Raw genomic sequence first — 20,818 nt, 5'->3', positions numbered from 1 at the left:
TTTATTTATTTATTTAGAGACAGAGTCTCACTACACTGGAGTGCAGTGGCGCAATCTCAGCTCACTGCAACCTCCACTTCGTGGGCTCAAGCAATCCTTCCATCTCAGCCTCCCAAATAGCTGGGACTACAGGTGGGTGCCACCACACTTGGCTAATTTTTTACAATTTTTGTAGTGACGAGGTCTCACTATACTGCCTAGGCTGGTCTTGAACTCCTGAGCTCAAGTAATCCTCCTGCCTCAGCCTCCCAAAGTGGTGGGATTACAGGCGTGAACCACTGTGCCCAGCCTTTGTCGCCCTATTTTAATGATTAGTTAGAAAGATAAACTATAGACACTAACCAACCATTCTGAGTCCTCAAAACTACTGGTAAGAACATCTCAAAAAATTTAAAATGCAGGAACCACTCCTCATCCAAATCAACAAAATTTCTAGTTAGACAATCCAATTCTTTTTTTTACTACAAAAGAACATATTTATTTATTCATCCATCCATCCATCCATCCATCCATCCATCCATCCATCCATCCATCCATCCATCCATCCATCCATCCATTTTTTTTTTTAACGGATAGGGGTGTTGATATGTTGCCTCGCCTATTCACAGGCATGATCCCACTACTCATCAGCACAGGAGTTTTGACCTGCTCTGGTTCTGGTCTGGGCCAGTTCACCCCTCCTTAGGCAGCCTGGACCACACTGATGTCAAACTTAGTGTGGATACCAAATCGGCTTAGTACACTACAGTCCAGAATGCCCAGACTCAAGCAATCCTTGAGGCAAGTGCCACTATCCCCAGGCACAAGGGCATTTAATTAGCAAGCACGTATCAACCATTTCAACTTATGTATAAAACATTTACAATTTATAAAATATGAATTCGTTAACACCAAAATTACTGAACACAGGAAATGGCAAATAGCTCTGTATCAAACTATTTCTTTGTTTATAGTTACCTTACTTGTCAAATATTTCCACATAAAGTCTAGAAAAGCAATATTAACTGAACAGATGTTAAACATGATGTATAACTGTACCAACCAAATGTAACAACCAATGAAATGCTCCAAATGAACTACCAATGTTCTATGAAACAGTGATGTTAGCCATGTGACAGTGGATGAAACATCACAAATCAATCAACCCACAATAAACAAACAAAACTCCCCAAGCAAATAAAAATTCTACTATCTTAAAAGAGCAAAATTGACTTCAAGTCATTTATACTATTTAAAAGGTAAAAATGTCCGTGATGTAATTTGAAGCCATTATCCACTTGTGTCAGTAATATATTTTTTCTAATTTTTCTAAGACAATAGGATAAAAACGGTCAAGGTACGAAAACCAGTTTCCTCTTTCAACAATTTGTAAACAATAATATTCATTGTATGGGCATATTTCTGCAAACTTTTTTCTAAATGTTAAGAACGTACTCAATTTCTAACATCAGTCACATAAAGGAAAAGCTAAACAATATACTTGGAATATATGATTCTTGTCACAGGATTTTCTTTCTTACAGTATATAGGACCTAAAATTTCATATGCTAAAATAATTTTTTTCCACATGCAGTCCAGTAATTATTTACATTTTATTTAAGTATCTAGTCAAAAAGTCCAATTTTAATAGTACAGAGTGGAGAGACAGCCAAAAGTCACTACCCAGAGGAAGGCTGGTAAAAATAATCCCCATTTGGCCCCCAATACTTCACCCTTCAAATGCCCTGAGAAAAGTTATCACTCACGAGTGGTTCTAGTGACTCAAATCAGAATCTCCTGCTCAAGTGTATTTACTAAAAAGATATTTTTTAAACAGGATTTGTGATCAAAACACAAGCAATTAACATAACACTTACGGTTAGCTTACCGATAAAAATAAACCCAGAATCAGTAGCAGAGACAAAGAAAATTATGATGTTGCCTGCTCAGCGTTTCACAGGCAATTAGCCATTAGACATGGCCATGTGGTCTCTGTTCAAATCAGGCAAACCATACTATTCTCAATAGTAGCAACTGTGTTAAAATAAAGATCTAACTGGCAGGGATGCACTGTCTCCAAAGGATTTCAGACAAATGTGGAAATACAACAAGGGCCAAATATTAAGGCATGTTACACTTAACTTCTCCAGATCTTAGTAACCTCATGTGAATTAAAGAGGATATTAAATAAGTCATTTACTAAATATAGGGAACTCAGTTAGACATCATCATCCAACCTCTTTCATGCCCAATGCTTACTACTATTTATAAATGTATTTAAAATGTGTTTCTTAAACTTATTATTTATCAAAAGCAGATGAAACACAGTAATACATCACAATGTACTACAAAATACCTAGGGCCTAGATTTGTTGTCCTCTTCTTTACAGTAATAAACAGTATAAAAGATTTTTAGGACTGCCAAAAACTTGGAAAAAACTAAAGAATTCACCCCAGTGGGGTCTGAGTTGGAACAAGAGGACATACAATTATTAAAATCCACATGACAAGTATTATAATTTTTGTCATGGTCACCAAAGAAACAAGTTTCCTTACTCATCTTAAGAAGAATCTGTTACCTTCTCAAATGAAAACTCTTTTTTTTTTTTTGAGATGGAGTCTCGCTCTGTCACCCCAGGATGGAGTGCAGTGGCGAGATCTCAGCTCACTGCAAGCTCCGCCTCCCGGGTTTACGCCATTCTCCTGCCTCAGCCTCCGGAGTAGCTGGGACTACAGGCGCCCGCCACCTCACCCAGCTCGTTTTTTGTATTTTTCAGTAGAGACGGGGTTTCACCGTGTTAGCCAGGATGGTCTCGATCTCCTGACCTCGTGATCCGCCCGTCTCGGCCTCCCAGGTGCTGGGATTACAGACTTGAGCCACCGCGCCCAGCCTCAAATGAATACTCTTTACAGTCTCTTCTGAATTATGAAAGAAGATACATATTAATTCTATACCTAAAATAAACTGACTTTTTGAGAGGACATTATTTTGACTAGCCTCCTGCACTACACCCCAGCAGACCAGTCCAAATTAAAATGGAGTCACTCATGCAAAGTAAAGCAAGTAAATCCCCAAACAAACCAGTTTTTCCTGAAAACAGGAGATTCGCAGCAACCAATCAGAAAGAGAGTGGCCTACCTGAATCAGCACAATAAGTTCCTACTGATTTGACCCTTACAAGAAAAGTAAAATGCAATAACCCAGTGCTAACAAATTCACTTTTTAAACAATTGTTATTTCCTTGTTCCCACCTTATAAAAACCAACTGTTCTGTCTTGCCCAGTGGAACATTCATTCTATTTTAAAGAATGAGGTGTTGCTCGGTTCTAGAATCACAAATAGAAGCCAATGTAATCATGTTTAAATGTGTTGTGATTTTGTCTTTTGACAATACTATACTTTTTTTCTTTTTTTGGTGAGACGGAAATTTACTCTTGTTGCCCAGGCTGGAGGGCAATGGCGCGATCTCGGCTCACCACATCCTCCACCTGCCAGGTTCAAGCGATTCTCCTGCCTCAGCCTCCCGAGTAGCTGGGATTACAGGCATGTGCCACCATGCCCGGCTAATTTTGTATTTTTAGTAGAGACAGGGTTTCACCGTATTGCCCAGGCTGATCTCGAACTCCTGACCTCAGGTGATTTGCCTACCTTGGCCTCCCAAAGTGCTGGGATTACAGGCATGAGCCACTGCGCCCGGCCGACAATACTATACATTTTTATCTAGATTTTTGAAAACTTAACTGTTCTTTAATTTGCCAAATGAGGTATAATTTATATCCTATCAGCGTTCTCTGCTAATCACAGGACATTTGATAAACCACTGTGTAATACAAAATATAAATCAAATTAAAAACAAATTAACTAAAAGAAAATAAAACATTTGTGTCTTAAGAAGAAAAAACATAAGTCAATGGATAAAAGAAATCCTGTTTCTTGTGTTACTATGGTTTGTTGCTTCCTGTTACACCCCCCCAAAAAAATCTACTTTTAAAACTGATTTATGTTCATAATATGAACTTTTAAAAATACAGAGAAGCTCAAGAAAATAAAAAATTATCAGTAATACTAACATCTGAAGATAATCACTCTTTGTCAATCTTTAAATATTACATACCTGGCTTTTTCCTTTCAACATCAAAAGATTAGTTACTTTGCCAAATGGTAGACCTAATGATATGATCTCTGCTTCGGTGACATCACATGGAATTTTTCGAAGATGGAGAACACGGGAAGGCGAACAGGGAGGTCTATCTCGTTTAAATTTCTTGCTGTCATTCCCATTAGCTAAAAAACATAAGATTCTTTTTTAAATTACTGAAACTAATTTGGGTTGACATACTACCTTAATCATATTGTCACATTTAATCTTAAATGAGTTTTGGGTTTTGAACTTCAGGGAAACATGGGGCTGATGGGGGTAGGTGGAAAAGGAGAGTAGAAAACAAAACCAACTACCTTTTAATAAACGGGTGCTTTTGGTTTTTCACAGTGGGTATTAAATTTTTTAAAACTGAAGTCTGATTTTTAATTGAAGGAAAAATATAAGGGTAAATGAATTATGTTATTTCAAATACCTCTAAATACTCAACTTTTTCTTATGAATAGAGAACACTATTTATGATGTCTTTAATGTATTTTAAGGACATTTTTCTTTTTTTTTTTTTTTTTTTTTGAGACGGAGTCTCGCTCTGTCGCCCGGGCTGGAGTGCAGTGGCCGGATCTCAGCTCACTGCAAGCTCCGCCTCCCGGGTTCACGCCATTCTCCGGCCTCAGCCTCCTGAGTAGCTGGGACTACAGACGCCCGCCACCTCGCCCGGCTAGTTTTTTGTATTTCTTAATAGAGACGGGGTTTCACCATGTTAGCCAGGATGGTCTCGATCTCCTGACCTCGTGATCCGGCCGTCTCGGCCTCCCAAAGTGCTGGGATTACAGGCTTGAGCCACCGCGCCCGGCCTTAAGGACATTTTTCTAATTTATTCTACTGCTGAATAAATAAATTAGAACAATAAAATTTCAGGAAAGACTATGATAAAAATCTGGTATTTATCACATCCTAAGGAGATATGGATTTGAGCTGTATATTTATTAAAATAAAGTTTATTTCTTAGGTGTTAATAGTCTTTATTTTTTAGAAGCTAAATTGTGGTTTCCTATGATAATCTTACTCCTTATTATATAACAATAATTCTTAACGTAAGTACCACCTTGCTGAAATTGCAAATTTCCAACCCCACCCAGACCTACTGAAGCAGAAGCTCCAGGAGTGGAACCCAGTGACCTACTTTAACAAGCCCTCCAGGAGATTCTATTTACTCTGAAGTTGGAGAATTACTGCTGTAAAGTAAAAAAATTCATTAAGCTAAATGTATTTAAATCCTATTGTTTCCATACTGAGAATAACTAGAATTGACAAGCCTGTGAACAACACTTATGTTTATGCAGGTAAGATTCAGAAAGGTTTTTCTTCCAGAAACAGAACCAAAAGACTAAATACAAATTACTTAAAAGCTAAAAGTTTCATTGCAATGTTGTTTGATCACTAAATACCCTATTTGCCACTACTCGGAGAAAAATATCATCTTTCCAAATGCCTAAAAATACCGTTTCTCTAAACAATAATTAAACTTTATAATCAAATGTCTGTGATCCTAAACAAATTTCATGAGGACCAAATAAAATTAATATAGCCATATTTCATATCCATCTATATCTGTGGCACAGAACTCAACTTGTTTACAACTAGATAGGTTGACTTAATACCCAAACTAGCACTTGTTCCCAAATTCTCTATGTTCATGAATGCAAGCAGCACCCTCCCCAGACCTAAAAGACTAACAATACCTAGAGGCCCATACAGGTCTATGTACCTTTATATAGCAAATGCCTATGTCAGATTATGGAAAATAACTGGCACACAAATGTTTATTGGATTAATTAATCTGGAAGGCAAGAGATTCTATCTGCTCGTCTCCCTTATCAATTACCAATAAATACTGATTTTCTCTCCAAAATGACTACTGATTATATTCTTTCATTTCCACTCTCAAAGTCACCAACCTCACCCTGATCTTGCCCCCACTTCAGCTCTCCCCTCCTCTAATTTCACTCTCCCTGCTTCCCATATTCTGGGGATCCAGTATCATATCAATGTTAACTAAAATAGTGTATCGGGCCTGGCACAGTAATTCACGCCTGTAATCCCAGCACTTTGGGAGGCTGAGGCGGGCTGATCACCTGCAGTCAGGAGTTCGAGACCAGCCTGGGCAACAGGGCAAGACCCCCATCTCTTAAAAAAAAAAAAAAAAAATACAAAAATTAGCAGGATGTGCTGGCGTACGCCTGTAATCCAGGTACTTGGGAGGCTGAGGCAGGAGAGTCACTTGAACTCGGGAGGAGGAGGCTGCAGTGAGCCAAGATTGCACCACTTGCACTCCAGCCTGAAACCCTGTCTCAAAATAACATAACGTAAGGTAACGTAAGTAACATAACATAAAGTAACGTTAACGTAACGTAACGTGTATCATGTCATTATTCTGCTCCAAAAACCTAAACAGGTACCAAACACCTAAAATGTCATTTCACTGATAACTTTCAAACTTTTTCACTTACATTGCCTCATTTGAGTCTCATAAATACCCAAACTAAAGTGTAAAGGTAATTTCAAAGTGTCTTACTACTCCTAGAAAAAGGTAAGTAACTTGACACTGACAATGTAAATTTACAAAGACTTACATGGACTGTGAACAATAACAAATGATAACACTGGCACTAGAGTAAAACAACAAACATCAGAGTACTGGACGGGGGTGAGAGTGGAACAGGGAATGTCTTTTTGGCACCCTCCCTGCAGGCATAGAGAGCTAAACAGTAACACTACCAAGGTGGCCTTGCTCAACCAGCACAAGGAGTTACAGGATGGGAGAAAGGGACTAGAGAAACTTTCTAAAGGCATGAGGCTCCTATCAGTTTACCCAGAATAGTCCAACAAGAATGAAAGAACATTTAAAAAGTTGTTTCTTTAATAGAGGTATTCTATGTTTGAGAAAATGTGAATACCAAACAAGTTACCTGAGCTCCCATTTATGTTGCACTTTCAAATAAAGACGTAAGATGACAAATTTTCACCAAGAAATGTGCAACTATAAATCACCACTTTAGGTTGTTAATTGTTCCATATTATAAAATACCCAGGCTACGTTAAGAGCGCGGAGCTATGAAATTAGATATCCTGTTCTGAGCAAGTTACTTAACGTTACTAAGCCTCAGATTCTACTCCTGTAAAACGGGTATAACAAGAATATTTTGAAATTTTAATTTGTTCTTTTCAATATATTTTAAATGCTCAGCACAACATCTAGTACACTGTAATCAATAATATGTCTAGCGTTTCTTAAGAAAGACAGTTTTGCTTGGAAATTATGTTCTATTTTTTCCAATCAAAACGGTAATTGTAAACGATAGCGATTTTTTGCACTTGATGTCCTTATTTGCCATAATTAAGATATTGCCCCAAATTAACTGAACATATTATTATTATATGAAATCTCAAAATCTAAGAATGACTCATTTAGGTGACTGGGAAAGGGTTATATGTAAAGATTTGATAGATAATCTGAAGATGAAGAATGTATACCATCATAAGCAATTGTATGGCCATGATTTAAAAGCCAGTAGGAAAAAAGGAAATTCAAATGTATTGGACACACAAATTTAAATAATTACTTTCTGTACAAAAGGACAGAGTACAGTTTCCAAAAATCTTTTTCTTTTTTTTTTTTGAGACGGAGTCTCGCTCTGTCGCCCAGGCTGGAGTGCAGTGGCCGGATCTCAGCTCACTGCAAGCTCCGCCTCCCGGGTTTACGCCATTCTCCTGCCTCAGCCTCCCGAGTAGCTGGGACTACAGGCGCCCGGGCATTCAAAATACTTTGCTTGTATAAATCGTGTTGTATTTTACTAAACTACATATTAAAAACTACAAAATGCCCACTACATATTAGTCATGCTTCCAAAGAGCTATGTGAAACAGGGTTTTTAAAAATTCATAATATTCCCACCTCAAAACTAGAAGATTCTGTCAGGAAAACTACTTGTGAAACATGGATTCATTTTTTAAAAATCAACTTTATGAGGGTTTACTTTAGATAGAATAAGACATCCACCCACATTTTAAATGCAGGGTTTGATGAGTTTTGACAAATACAATCCATATAACCACCACAAAAATCAAGACATCCCAAAAAGTTCCCTAGTAACCCTTTGCAGTTAGTCCTCCCTACCAAACTCCCAATCCCCACCCCGGGCAATCTGAACCCTACAGATCACTACAGGTTTATCACCATTCTTGAAATGAGGTACCTATTTGGGGAGAATTCACATCTTAACATTTTTTGAGTCATCTAAACCATAAACATCATGACATTTCTACATATATTTAGATCTTTTTAAGTTTCTCTCAGTAAAGTTCTGTAGTTTTCAGTGTAATGGTCTCATACATATTTTGACACCTTTATCCCTAAGTACTTCATAATTTTTAATGAACCAGTAATACTTTAAATTTTTTGTCATAATTGATAATATACAGAAACACAACTGACTTTGATATCTTGATCTTATATCCTACAGTCTTGCTAAGTTCTTTAGTATTTGTACATACACAGTTTTCTTACTCTCAAATTTATATGCTATTTATTTATTTAGAGATGGAGTCTTGCTCTGTCACCCAGGCTGGAGTGCAGTGGTGCAATCGGCTCACTGCAATCCCCACCTCCCGGGTTCAAGCAATTCTCCTGCCTCAGCTTCCCTAGCTAGGATTACAGGCGCACACCACTACGCCCAGCTAATTTTTGTATTTTTAGTAGACACGGGGTTTCACCAAGTTGGCCAGGCTAGTCTCGAACTCCTAACCTCAGGTAATGCGCCCACCTTGGCCTTCCAAAGTGCTGGGATTACAGGCATGAGTGACCGTGCCTGGCCTGCCGTATATTTATGTTATTTATTTATTTATTTTACAGCTTTACTGAACTAGCCAGGATTTTCTGTCTGCAAAATGTTGAATAGAATCAACGAGACTGGGCATCCTTGCCTTGTTCTTGATATTAAGGGAAAGGCATTATCTTACACTATTGAGTATAATAATGCTAGCTGTAGTTTCATAACTTTATCAGGTTGAAAATGTTCCCTTCTATTCCTAGTTGGCTAACAATTTTATCACAAAAGGAGTTGAATTCTTTCAAATGCCTTCTCCAGATCTCTTAAGATGAACAGATTTTATTTTGTATTCTGTTACACTGATTTTCAAATGTAAGCACTTTGTAGAAACCCTACTTGGTCATGACACATGTACCATGATTTTTTTTCCTCACTCTTCATACATGTGTGTGTATGTATGTGTGTGTGTGTATATATATTCAATTATATATTATATATATATAATTGAATGTGTTTTTTTTTAGTTTAGAGATCACTAGTTATAAGAGAGATATAACAATCATTTGAAAGATTTCAGAACTTCATTATTTCAGAAATAATGAAAGAATTATTTCCATGATGAGAGATTTCAGTGGGATGGGCAGGTTGATGTTGATGCCATTTCAGTGACGATTTATTTCAGTCTACATACTTTCCAAGAATGTCTAAATAAGAAAAAATCCTTGTTGCTAGGCACAGTGGCAAGTACCTGTAGTCTCAGCTACTGAGGAGACTGAGGTGGGGTATGATCACTTGAGGAAGAGTCTGAGACCAGCCTGGGCAACATACCAAGACCCTGTTCTCTAATAAAAATTATTAATACATAATCTCTATCATTTAGAATTACTTTAGTGCCTCCATATTTTGGGAGTACAACTTTATCTCCAACTTTTATGCTCACTGGTTGAATCTCTCCATTCTTTCCTTCAGAGCCCAATCCAACAGCTACCAACTATTGCTTACAATACTTTTCCTTGAGATTTTTCTGGAAGCATAATGCCTATGGTTTTAGCTGTACTCTTTTCAATCAACATTCAAACCGCAGAATAAACTTACTAAATGCTTGTCTTGCCATGATTTCCACCGCTGCAGTTTGTACTCTGTTCTCACACTGCTACCACAAGGAAAAACCCGACTTTAATATCTTGCTTAACATTTTTATGTCAATATTCATGAAAGATATTAATCTGTAGTTTTCTTTAGCTGCAGCAGCGTAATACTGGCCTCCTAAGAAGTGGAAAGTGTTCCCACCTCCTTTATATTCTGCACAGTCTGTGTAGGATTAGTATTATTTACTCCTTATATGTCTGATAGACTTCGTCAATAAAGCCATACAGGACCGTACTTTTCAATAACTAATATGATTTTTTTAAACAACTATATGGCTTGCTGAGTTTTCTATTCCTTTTGCATCAGTTTGATAATTTGTGTCTTTCAAAGAATTTGTCCACTTCATCTAAAGAATGAAATTTATTAGCTTAAAATTTCATAATATTCACTTAATCTACTTAGTCTGCTAAGGCTACCATACAAAATACCACAGACTGGGTGGCTTAAACAAGAAAAATTTATGGAGGTTAAAAGCCCAAGATAAGGGTTTCTGGTGAGGGCTCTTCCTGTCTTACAAACAGCTGCCTATTTGCTGGTTGACTTTTCACAGTGTCCGCACACAGCAAGAAGAGAGGACGTGCAAGCAAGCTCTCTAGTGTCTCTAAGGACTCTAATCCCCTCATGAGGGTGCCACCCACCTTCATGATGTAATCTAAACATTATTTCCCAAAGGTCCCAGCTCTAAATACCATCACATAGCGAGTTAGGGCTTCAACACACCAATTCTGGGAGGTTACAAACACTCAGTCAATAATAACATCCTTCTAATGACTGTAGAATCATTTGGCAATTTGTATCTTTTATTTTTTTAAGTCTACTTAGAGGTATTATTATTAATTTTATTTACCACATAAACAACTACTGGTTTCATTAATTTTTCTGTACTGTTTTCTGTCACTGACTTTTGCTTTCATCTTTAATATTTCCTCTTTTCTGTCTACTTGTAGGGTTTAACATGTTCTTTTTCTTCTAGTTATAGCTGGAAGCATAGATGATTCACTTTAGACATTTTTTCTTTTCTAATATAAACATTTAAAACTATGTATTTCCTTCTAAGAACAACTCTAGTGGAACCCCACAAATTTCATTAAGGTTTCATTTTATTTCTGTTCAAAATACCTTCTAATATCCCTTGTGACAACTTCTTTCATCAATGGGTTATGTTTTTCTTTTTTCTTTTTTTTTTCTTTTTTTACTATTTGGTACATTTTCCCCCCAAATATTTGAGGATCTTGCTTTTCTGATTTCTAATAGAATTCTAATGAAGTCAGATAATTTACATGATTTTAATCACTGTTTAAAGGACTAAACTTATTTTAGGACCCAGAATACAGCCTGCCTATCTTGGTGATATGGTTTGGCTGTGTCCCCACCCAAATCTCATCTCAAATTGTAATCCCATAATCCTGATGTTGTCGAGGTAGGGACCTGGTGGGAGGTGATTGGATCATGGGGGTGGTTTTCCCCATGCTGTTCTTGTGCTAGTGAGGGAGTTCTCACAAGATCTGAAGGTTGTATAAGTGTGTGAGAGTTTCTCTTTCACACTCCCTCTAACCTGCCACCATGTAAGACTTGCCTGCTTCCCATTCTGCCATAATTGCAAATTTCCTGAGGCCTTGCCTGCCATGTGAAACTATGAGTCAATTAAACCTCTTTTCTTTATAAATTATCCAATCTCAGCAGTTCTTTATAGCACTGGGAGAACAGACTAATACAGTAAATTGGTATTGGTACAATGGGATACTGCTATAAAGATACCTGAAAATATGAAAGTGACTTTGGAACTGGTAATGGGCAGAGGTTGGAACAGTTTGGAGGGCTCAGAAGATAGGAAGATGTGGGAAACTTTGGAACTTCCTAGAGACTTGTTGAATACTTTTGAGCAAAATGCTGATAGTGATATGGATAACAAAGTCCAGGCTGAGGTGGTCTCGGAGAGAGATGAGGAACACACTGGGAACTGGAACCAAGGATACTCTTGCAATGCTTTAGCAAAGAGACTGGTGGCATTTTGCCCCACCCTAGAGATCTGTGGAACTCGAACTTAAGACAGATGATTTAGGGTATCTGGCAGAAGAAATTTCTGAATAGCAAAGTGTTCAACAGGTGGTAGAGCATAAAGGGTTGGAAAATTTGCAGCCTGACCATGTGGTAGAAAAGAAAAACCCATTTTCCGGGGAGAAATTCAAGTTGGCCGCAGAAATTTGCATAAGTAATCAGTAGTCAAAAGTAGTCAAATGTTAATCACCAAAACAATATGGAAAATGTCTCCAGGGCATGTCAGAGATCTTCATAGCATCCCCTCCCATCACAGGCCTGGAGGCCTAGGAGGAAACAATGGTTTCACGGGCTGGCCTGGGCCCTGCTCCTCTGTGCAGCTTTGGAACTTGGTGCCCTGCATTCCAGCTGCTCTAGCTCCAGTGGTGGCTAAAAGGGACCAAGGTACAGCTCAACCGTTGCTTCAGAGGGTGCAAACCCCAAGCCTTGGTAGCTTCCACATGGTGTTGGGTCTGCAGGTGAGCAGAAGACAAGAGTTGAGCTTTGGGAACCTCCCAGATTTCAGAGGATGTATGGAAATACCTGGATGTCCAGGCAGAATTCTGCTGCAGGGGTGGAGCCCTCATGGAGACGTTCTACTAGGGCAGTGCAGAAGGGAAATGTGGGGTTGAAGCCCAAACATACAGTCCCTGCTGAGGCACTGTGCCTAGTGGAGCTGTGAGAAGAGGACCACTGTCCTCCAGATCTCAGAATGGTAGATCCATTGACGACTTGCACCATGTGCTTGGAAAAGCCACAGGTACTCAACACCACCGCTGGCACTCAACATAGCCACAGGGCTGAATCCTGCAAAGCCACAGGGGTGGAGCTGCCCAAGGCCTTGGAAGCCCATTCTTTGCAAAAGTATGTCCTAGATGTGAGATGTGGGGTCAAAGGAGATTATTTTGGAGCCTTAAGATTTAATGTCTGGCTAGACATGGTGGTTCATGCCTATAATCTCAGCATTTGGGAAAGCCGAGGCAGGCAGATCACTTGAGGCCAGGAGTTTGAGACCAGCCTGGCCAACATGACAAAACCCCATGTCTGCTAATAGTACAAAAATTAGCCCAGCATGGTGATGTGCACTTGTAGTCCCAACTACTCAGGAGGCTGAGGTGGGAGAACCACTTGAACCCAGGAGGCGTGGGCTGCAGTGTACCAAGATCATGCCATTGCATTCCAGCCTGGGCAACAGAGCGAGAATCCATCTCAAAAAACAAAACAAAAAACAATAACAAAAAAAAACAAGATTTAATGACTGCCCCACTGAATTTTGGACCTGCTTGGGAGCCTATGGCCCTTTCGTTTTGGTCACTTTCTCCCATTTGGAATGAGAGCATTCATCCAATGCCTGTACCCCCATTGTATCTCAGAACTAACTAACTTGCTTTTGATTTTATAGGCTCATAGGCAGAAGGGACTTGCCTTGTCTCAGATTAGACTTTGGACTTGGACTTTTGGGTTAATGTTGGAATGAATTAAGACTTTGGGGGACTGCTGGGAGGCATGATTGGTTTTGAAACGGAAAAAGGATGTGAGATTTGGGAGGGGCCAGGGGCAAAATAATATGGTTTCACTCTGTGTTTCCACCAAATCTCATCTGGAATTGTAATCGTCATGATTCCCATGTGTTGAGGGAGGGACCTGGTGGGATGTGGATAAATTATGGGGGTGGTTTCCCCCATGCTCTTCTTGTGATAGGGAGCGAGTTCTCACAAGATATGATGGTTATGTAAGCGTTTGGCAGTTCCTCCTTCACTCTCACTCTCTCTCACCTGTCGCCATGTAAGACTTTGCCTGCTTCCCCTTCTGCCATAATTATAAGTTTCCTGAGGCCTCCCCAGCCACAGGAACTGTGACACAATTAAGCCTCTTTTCTTTATAATTATGCAGCCTCAGGCATTCTTTACAGTAGTGTGAGAAAGGACTAATACAACTGGTGACTATATGAACTTGAAAATAAAGTATATTATTCTGGTGTTGGGAAGATTGTTCTACATTGTCAATTAGATCAAGCTGGTTTAAAATGTCTATATTAGGGATCTACCAACTTTCTCTTAAACAGGCACATAAATATTTCAGATGTTGTGGGCCACAGGATCTCTGTCAGAACTACTCAACTGTGCAGTTACGGCATGAAAACAGCTATAAACAAATCACATAACTGTGTTCAAATACAATTTTATGTATGGATACAGAAATTTGAATTTCACAAAAGTTTTGTGTGTCATTTAATCTTATCCTTTAGTATTTTTCACCATTTGAAATTTTAAAAACCACTCTTAGCTAATGGGAAATTTAGAAGTGGTCAATGCGATGGATTTGGCCCACAGGTAAGAACTTGCCAATCCCTGTTCTATACCTTTACTGATTTTCTGTCTACTATACTATCAATTACTGGCAGAGGAGTGCTATCTCTAAATATACTTGAAGATTTATCTATTTCTGTTTCATTCTATTAGTTTTCACTTTACGTATTTTGCAACTATGTAATTAAACAGATCTATATTTAGATTACGTCTACTCAATAAATTGACCTCTTCATCATTATGAAATGTCTCTCTTTATCCCTGGTAATATTCTTTTGCCCAAAGTCAACTTTTCCTGATATTAGTATAGCTAGCTACTCCAACATTTTTATGATTAATGTTTGCATATATTTTATTTCCCAACCTTTGGCTTTCTACCTGAGATTTCATATTTAAAATGGGTTTCTTATGCACATCAAATAACTCGGTCTTCCTTTCATCTAAACAATCTGCCTTTTAATTGAATTTTTTATCCCATTCCCACTTCGTATAATTATTAACATGGTTGCGTTTAGAAGTCCACCATCTTGTTATTTTTTCTATTTGTCCCATTTATTTTTTATTCCCTTTTTCCCTTGTTTCCTAGCTTTCGTTGGATTTTATTTTTTGGTATTCTATTTCATTTACATTATATGCTATCCCTTTTTACCTTTTTTTTTTTTTTTAAGTGACTGCTCTGGAGTAGACAATATACATCTTTATCACAGACTACCCTCAAATAATATTAAAACACCTCAGTACACTGTAAGAACCTTCCAAAGTTTATGTCTCTTTCCCTCAAGCTATCCTTTGTGGTACTGTTGTGTATTTTGCTTTTCCCATGTCATAACCCCCAAAAATATATTATCTTGCTTTAAATAGTCAATAATCTTTTAAATTAACAACAAAAAGGGAGGAAAAGCTATATATCCACATATTTATCATGTTGTATAAAACCCAGGTTTCTAACTGGTATCATTTTCCTCATGTTTAAAGTATTTCCCTTACCATTTCATGAAATGGAAGTCTGCTGCTAACAAATGCTCTCAGCTCTTGTGTGTCTGAAAGAAGATTTTAACTTCATTTCTAAATTTCATATAGAATTCCAGTTTGATTTTTTTTTTTTCCAGCACTCTAATGATGTTTCATTGTCTTCTGGCTTGCACCGTATCAGGTAAGAAATCTCTCTCCTCATTCTAATCTTTGTTCTTTTGAAGGAAAAGTAGTTCCCCCAATCTCCACCAATCCCCACCCCTGCCTGCTCTGGCTACTTTTAAGATTTACTCTGCATTCCTGGTTTCCAGCAATTTAATTATGATAAGCCTGGGTGTGGTTTCCGTTGTGTTTATCCTGCTTAAGGTTCACTGAACTTCTTGATAAGTGGGTTTATGTTTTCCAATACATATGGAAAATTTGGGATAATTTCTTGAGATGTATTTCTGCTCTCTGCCCCAACCATTTTTTCCCGCAACTTCAGTATACATATGTACGTTTAGACTGCTTGATTTTGTCCAGAGGTTACTTAGGCTCTGTTCACTTCTTTTCCAGTTTTTTCTTTTGTTTTGATTTTTGAGACAGAGTCTTGCTTCTGCCCAGGATGGAGTGAAGTGGTACGATCTCAGCTCACTCTAACCTTCGCCCCTGGGGTTCAAGCAATTCTCCTGCCTCAGTAGAATTCAAGCAATTCTACCCCTCCCAAGTAGCTGAGATTACCAGTGCACGCCACCACGCCCAGCTAATTTTTATATTTTTAGTAGAGAAGGGGTTTCACCATCTTGGTCAGGATGGTCTCAAACTCCTGACCTCAGGTGATCCACCCGCCTTGACCTCCCAAAGTGCAAGGATTACGGGGGTAAGCCACCACACCCAGTCTTCAGTTTTTTCTGACTGTATGCTTTAGTTTCATTTGCTATCTTCAAATTCACGGATGTTTTCTTCTGTAGAATGTAACGTGCTATGAATGCCATTATGTATTTTTTTCAGGTGTCTTATTTTTAACCTCTGTAAGTTCTATTTGATTTTTTCTCCTTCCTATGCTCGTATTTTCCTTTAAATACTTGAATATACTTTTAGTAACTGTTTCAAAGTGCACAGCTGATAATTCCATCATCTCTGTAATTTTCTAGGTTTATTTCTGTTGATTGATTTTTCACTTGTTTGTGGGTCACATTTTTGTGGTTCCTAACAAGTCTGGCAATTGGATGCTCCACATTATGAGCACCAGAATTTGTTACTCTGTTGTTTTGTTATATTTGTTATTTCTTCTAAAGTGTTAGACTTCATTTTTAGAAAAATGTAAGTTACTTTCAGATCAGCTACATTGTTTTGGAGCTTGTTTTTAAGTTTCATTAGGGTGGATTTGAATTTGCCTTCATGCTGGAGCTAGTTCAGTTCTACTGTCAAGGCATGTCTCCTCTGGCGTCAGGTGCCTTAAGTGTGCTTCCAGTATTCAACAAGGACTCTCTATTGTAGTTGGCTATCACTCAAATATCCCTCCCAGTCCTGTGTGAGTCCTGGAAAGTTAAGCTTATAGCTCTCTGGTTGTTCTCTGCCTGACCTCACAGGCATATGTGCTGTGCATATGTGGCTTAATAATATTCAACAACAGATTCAAAGGTATTATTTCTGAAGCACTTTTTCTACATAGGCCCTTCTCTCTCATACTCTGCTTGCATACCTCCCAGGTGACTCAACCTTCCCAAACTTCAATCTCTCTCTTCAACTCAGCAATTGTACCATGTCTGCTTGGTTCCCCCAACTCCCATAGTCTAGAAAGAAAGCCAGGGTGACAATAGGGTTACCTCAATTGTTTCCCTTCTGGGACCACAATCCTGTTGTACTTGTTGCCCGTTGTCTAAAAACAACTGACAGTAAATCCAGTCCCAGTTACTCTCACATGGTTGAGAGTAAAAATCTACAGATCTTTCACGAATCAGAAAAATTAAATCACAAAATTTATATGGGTAAGCATTAAGACTGCAGGTGAGTTTTCTTTAAACTTATTAATTCTTAGAGCAGCTTTAAGGTATTGCTTATTTGATGGATTTAAGAATTATTTATCAAGTATGGAGATTAGCGTTCACAATTCTTCACATGCCTTTATTTAAAGCAATCTGAATGCATTTCTTGCTATGAAAAGCCAAGTACTCAAATTAACTGATAAGAGAAACTAGTGCTTATTATTAAATCATAGCATTCAATCCCAGTGGCAGAGAATGCAAATTTGTTTTCCAATATTTGTTTTCTACGTAAAACCACCTATTTTTAGCTAAGCACATGCCTGTCAGAAAAAAGAACTACATTCTTAGCTTCCTAAGTAGCTAGGTGTGGCTGTGAGACTAAGAAAACAGGATGTAAACGAAAATGACATGTGCTGCTTTTCCCTTAAGTGTCTTCATAAGGAGGGAGTATGTTCTTTTCTCTTTTCTTTGTACGAGTTCCAATAACCTCTAGGATCATTTGCTAAATCTGAAAATAGACACCATATACATTGGAGAACTGACTACTTCAGAACTTGTTGAATGTGATGAAAATAAATTTCTGTCTTCTATAATGCTTATACCATCAATGCAGCCAAATTTAATACTGAGTTCTTTAAAAATAGGTCATTAAAGTTTGATTTGATTAAAAAAAAAAAAAACTAGCTATTTGCAAAGCAAAAGAGCATATTAACAGTTTATAAGTATTTTGGTAAACAAAAGTTCTAGGAGGCCAGGTGCCGTGGCTCACATCTATAATCCCAACACTTTGGAAGGCAGAGACAGGAGAATTACTTGAGCCCAGAAGTTTGCGGCCAACCTGAGGAACACAGGGAGACCCAGACTCTACAAAAAAATTTAAAAATTAGCTGGATGTGATGGCATGTGCCCATGGTCCCAGCTACTTGAGAGGCTGGGGTGGGAGGAACTCTTGAACCTGGGAGGTCGAGGCTGTAGTGAGCTGTGATTACGTGATTATGTGATTACATCTACACACATATAATACTTACTGTTTGTGTGTATATATACACATATATATATAAATACAAATTATTCAGTTTGTTAGCAGTGGTTTCCTTCTTAGGAATATTATTAACCCATATCATCTTTATTTGTAAATCAATTAGATTTCTTTAACATTCAGCTTCATAAGACTTCAATAATTATATATACAATGGTTTCAAAAGAAGAGACTTCATAATCTGAGAAAAAAATGTTAACATCAATCAATTTGCAGACAATTGAAGTCCATTTCTAATAAGATGCAAAAAATAGTAGCCATTAAGCAAAAAACATGAAGTATACTACATGAAAAAGTCTGTTTAGGCCGGGCGCGGTGGCTCAAGCCTGTAATCCCTGCACTTTGGGAGGCCGAGACGGGCGGATCACGAGGTCAGGAGATCGAGACCATCCTGGCTAACATGGTGAAACCCCGTCTCTACTAAAAAATACAAAAAAAAAAAACTAGCCGGGCGAGGTGGCGGGCGCCTGTAGTCCCAGCTACTCGGGGGGCTGAGGCAGGAGAATGGTGTAAACCTGGGAGGCGGAGCTTGCAGTGAGCCGAGATCACGCCACTGCACTCCAGCCTGGGCGACACAGCGAGACTCCGTCTCAAAAAAAAAAAAAAAAAAAAAAAAAGTCTGTTTAACGAAAGTCGCCATTAAGTATTAATTTGTAAATTATAGTGTCAGAGGGTATCTGCATACATGTATAACAAAGTATTCATATTCAGAATATATAAGAAAACAAGTTAAAAAGGCAAACAACCCAACAGAAAAACAGGCAAAAGATCGGAGTAGCCACTTCATTAAAAGTATCCAAATGATCAGTAAGCATATGAAAATATAATCAATTTCATTAATAATTATGCAAACAAAAGTCACAATGAACTATCAATATATACTTACCAGAACAACTAAAATTAAAAATAAACAATATCGGCCAGGCCTGGTGGCTCACACCTGTATTACCAGCACTTTGGGAAGCCAAGGTGGACGGATCACTTGAGGTCAAGAGTTCGAGACCAGGCTGGCCAACATGGTAAAACCCTGTCTCTACTGAACATATGAAAATTAGCCAGGTATACTGGCACGTGCCTGTAATCTCAGCTACTCAGGAGCCTGAGGCATGTGGATTGCTTGAACCCAGGAGGCGGGGTTGCAGTGAGCTGAGACCATGCCACTGCATTCCAGCCTGGGTGACAAAGTGAGACTGTCTTAAAAAAAAAATATATATATATATATATACACACACACACACACACACACACACACACATATACACACACACACACACACAATTAAGTATTGGCAAAGTTCTGGAATAACTAAACTGACATAATTTCTGGTAAGAGTATAAAATCACTTTTGAAAATTAGTAGACTCTACTAAAGATAAGCACCTGCACATGCTAGGACCCAACAATTCCACTTCTAGACACATACTCAAGTAAAATGCACACATTTGTCCATGAAAAGATATGTCAAGAATATCCATAAATGTGGCCAGGTACAGTGGCTCACACCTATAATCCCAGCACTTTGAGAGGCCGACATGAACAGATCACCTGAGGTCAGGAGTTTGAGATCAACCTGGCCAACATGGTGAAATCCCATTTCTACTAAAAATACAAAAATTAGCCGGGGATGGTGGCGGGCGCCTGCAGTCCCAGCTACTCAGGAGGCTGAGGCAGGAAAATCACTTCAACCTCGGAGGCAGAGGTTGCAGTGAGCCAAGATCGTGCCACTGCACTCCAGACTGGGCGACAAGAGCAAAACTCTGTCTCCAAAAAACCAGAAAAGAAAAGATATCCATGTTCATGGACTGAAAGACTTGAAATTGTTTAAATGTCTATAATATATAAAGTGATTTACAGGATCAATGCAATCCCTATCAAAATCCCAATGGCATTTTTGCAGAGAAAAAAAAAAAATCCTGACATTCATATAAAATCACAAAGGATCCCAAATAGCCAAAGCAATCTTAAGAAAAACAAAGCTGAAGGCCTCACATTTCCTAACTTCTACACATTACAAAGCAATAGTAATTCAAACAGTATGTTACTGACATAAAGACAAACATACGGACCAATGGAACAGACTAGAGAACCCAGAAATAAACTCTCACTTACATGGTCAAATGATCTTCAACAAAGATGCCAAGGCTACATGATAGGAAAAGAACAGTTTCTTCCACATATGGTGCTGGTAAAATGTATATCCACATTTATAAAGAATGAAATTGACCCTTACTTTACACCACACACAAAAAAACATAACTCAAAATGAATTAAAGGCCTAGACCTAAGACCTGAAACTATAAAAGATCTAGAAGAGACAAAGGTTCATGACAGTGGATTTGGCAAAGATTTCTTGGATATAACACCAAATGCACAAGCAACAAAAGAAAACATGAACAAATGGTGCTAATATCAAACTCAAAACCCTCTGCACAGCAAGG

The 20,818-nt window shown here is 38.3% G+C and overlaps 1 protein-coding gene across 6 annotated transcripts in view; it reads right to left on the bottom strand.

Moving 5' to 3' along the window:
* PTBP3 (polypyrimidine tract binding protein 3) overlaps nucleotides 1-20,818 on the bottom strand; it is a 117,149-nt gene that overhangs the window by 53,166 nt on the left and 43,165 nt on the right. For 5 of the 6 annotated variants that reach the window (XM_025359272.1, XM_025359273.1, XM_025359278.1 and 2 more), the window contains one exon: nucleotides 4,095-4,264. The exons of the other annotated variant lie outside the window; for it this stretch is intronic. In XM_025359272.1, coding sequence (XP_025215057.1) covers nucleotides 4,095-4,264 — 170 coding nt within the window. The remainder of the gene's footprint in view (nucleotides 1-4,094; nucleotides 4,265-20,818) is intronic. 6 annotated transcript variants of the gene reach the window in all.

Source organism: Theropithecus gelada, chromosome 15 (assembly GCF_003255815.1).
Source record: "Theropithecus gelada isolate Dixy chromosome 15, Tgel_1.0, whole genome shotgun sequence".
In the NCBI taxonomy this organism is placed as follows: Eukaryota; Metazoa; Chordata; class Mammalia; order Primates; family Cercopithecidae; genus Theropithecus; species Theropithecus gelada.
Note: the sequence above shows the minus strand (reverse complement) of the source record. Positions and strands in the feature narration are given on the sequence as shown.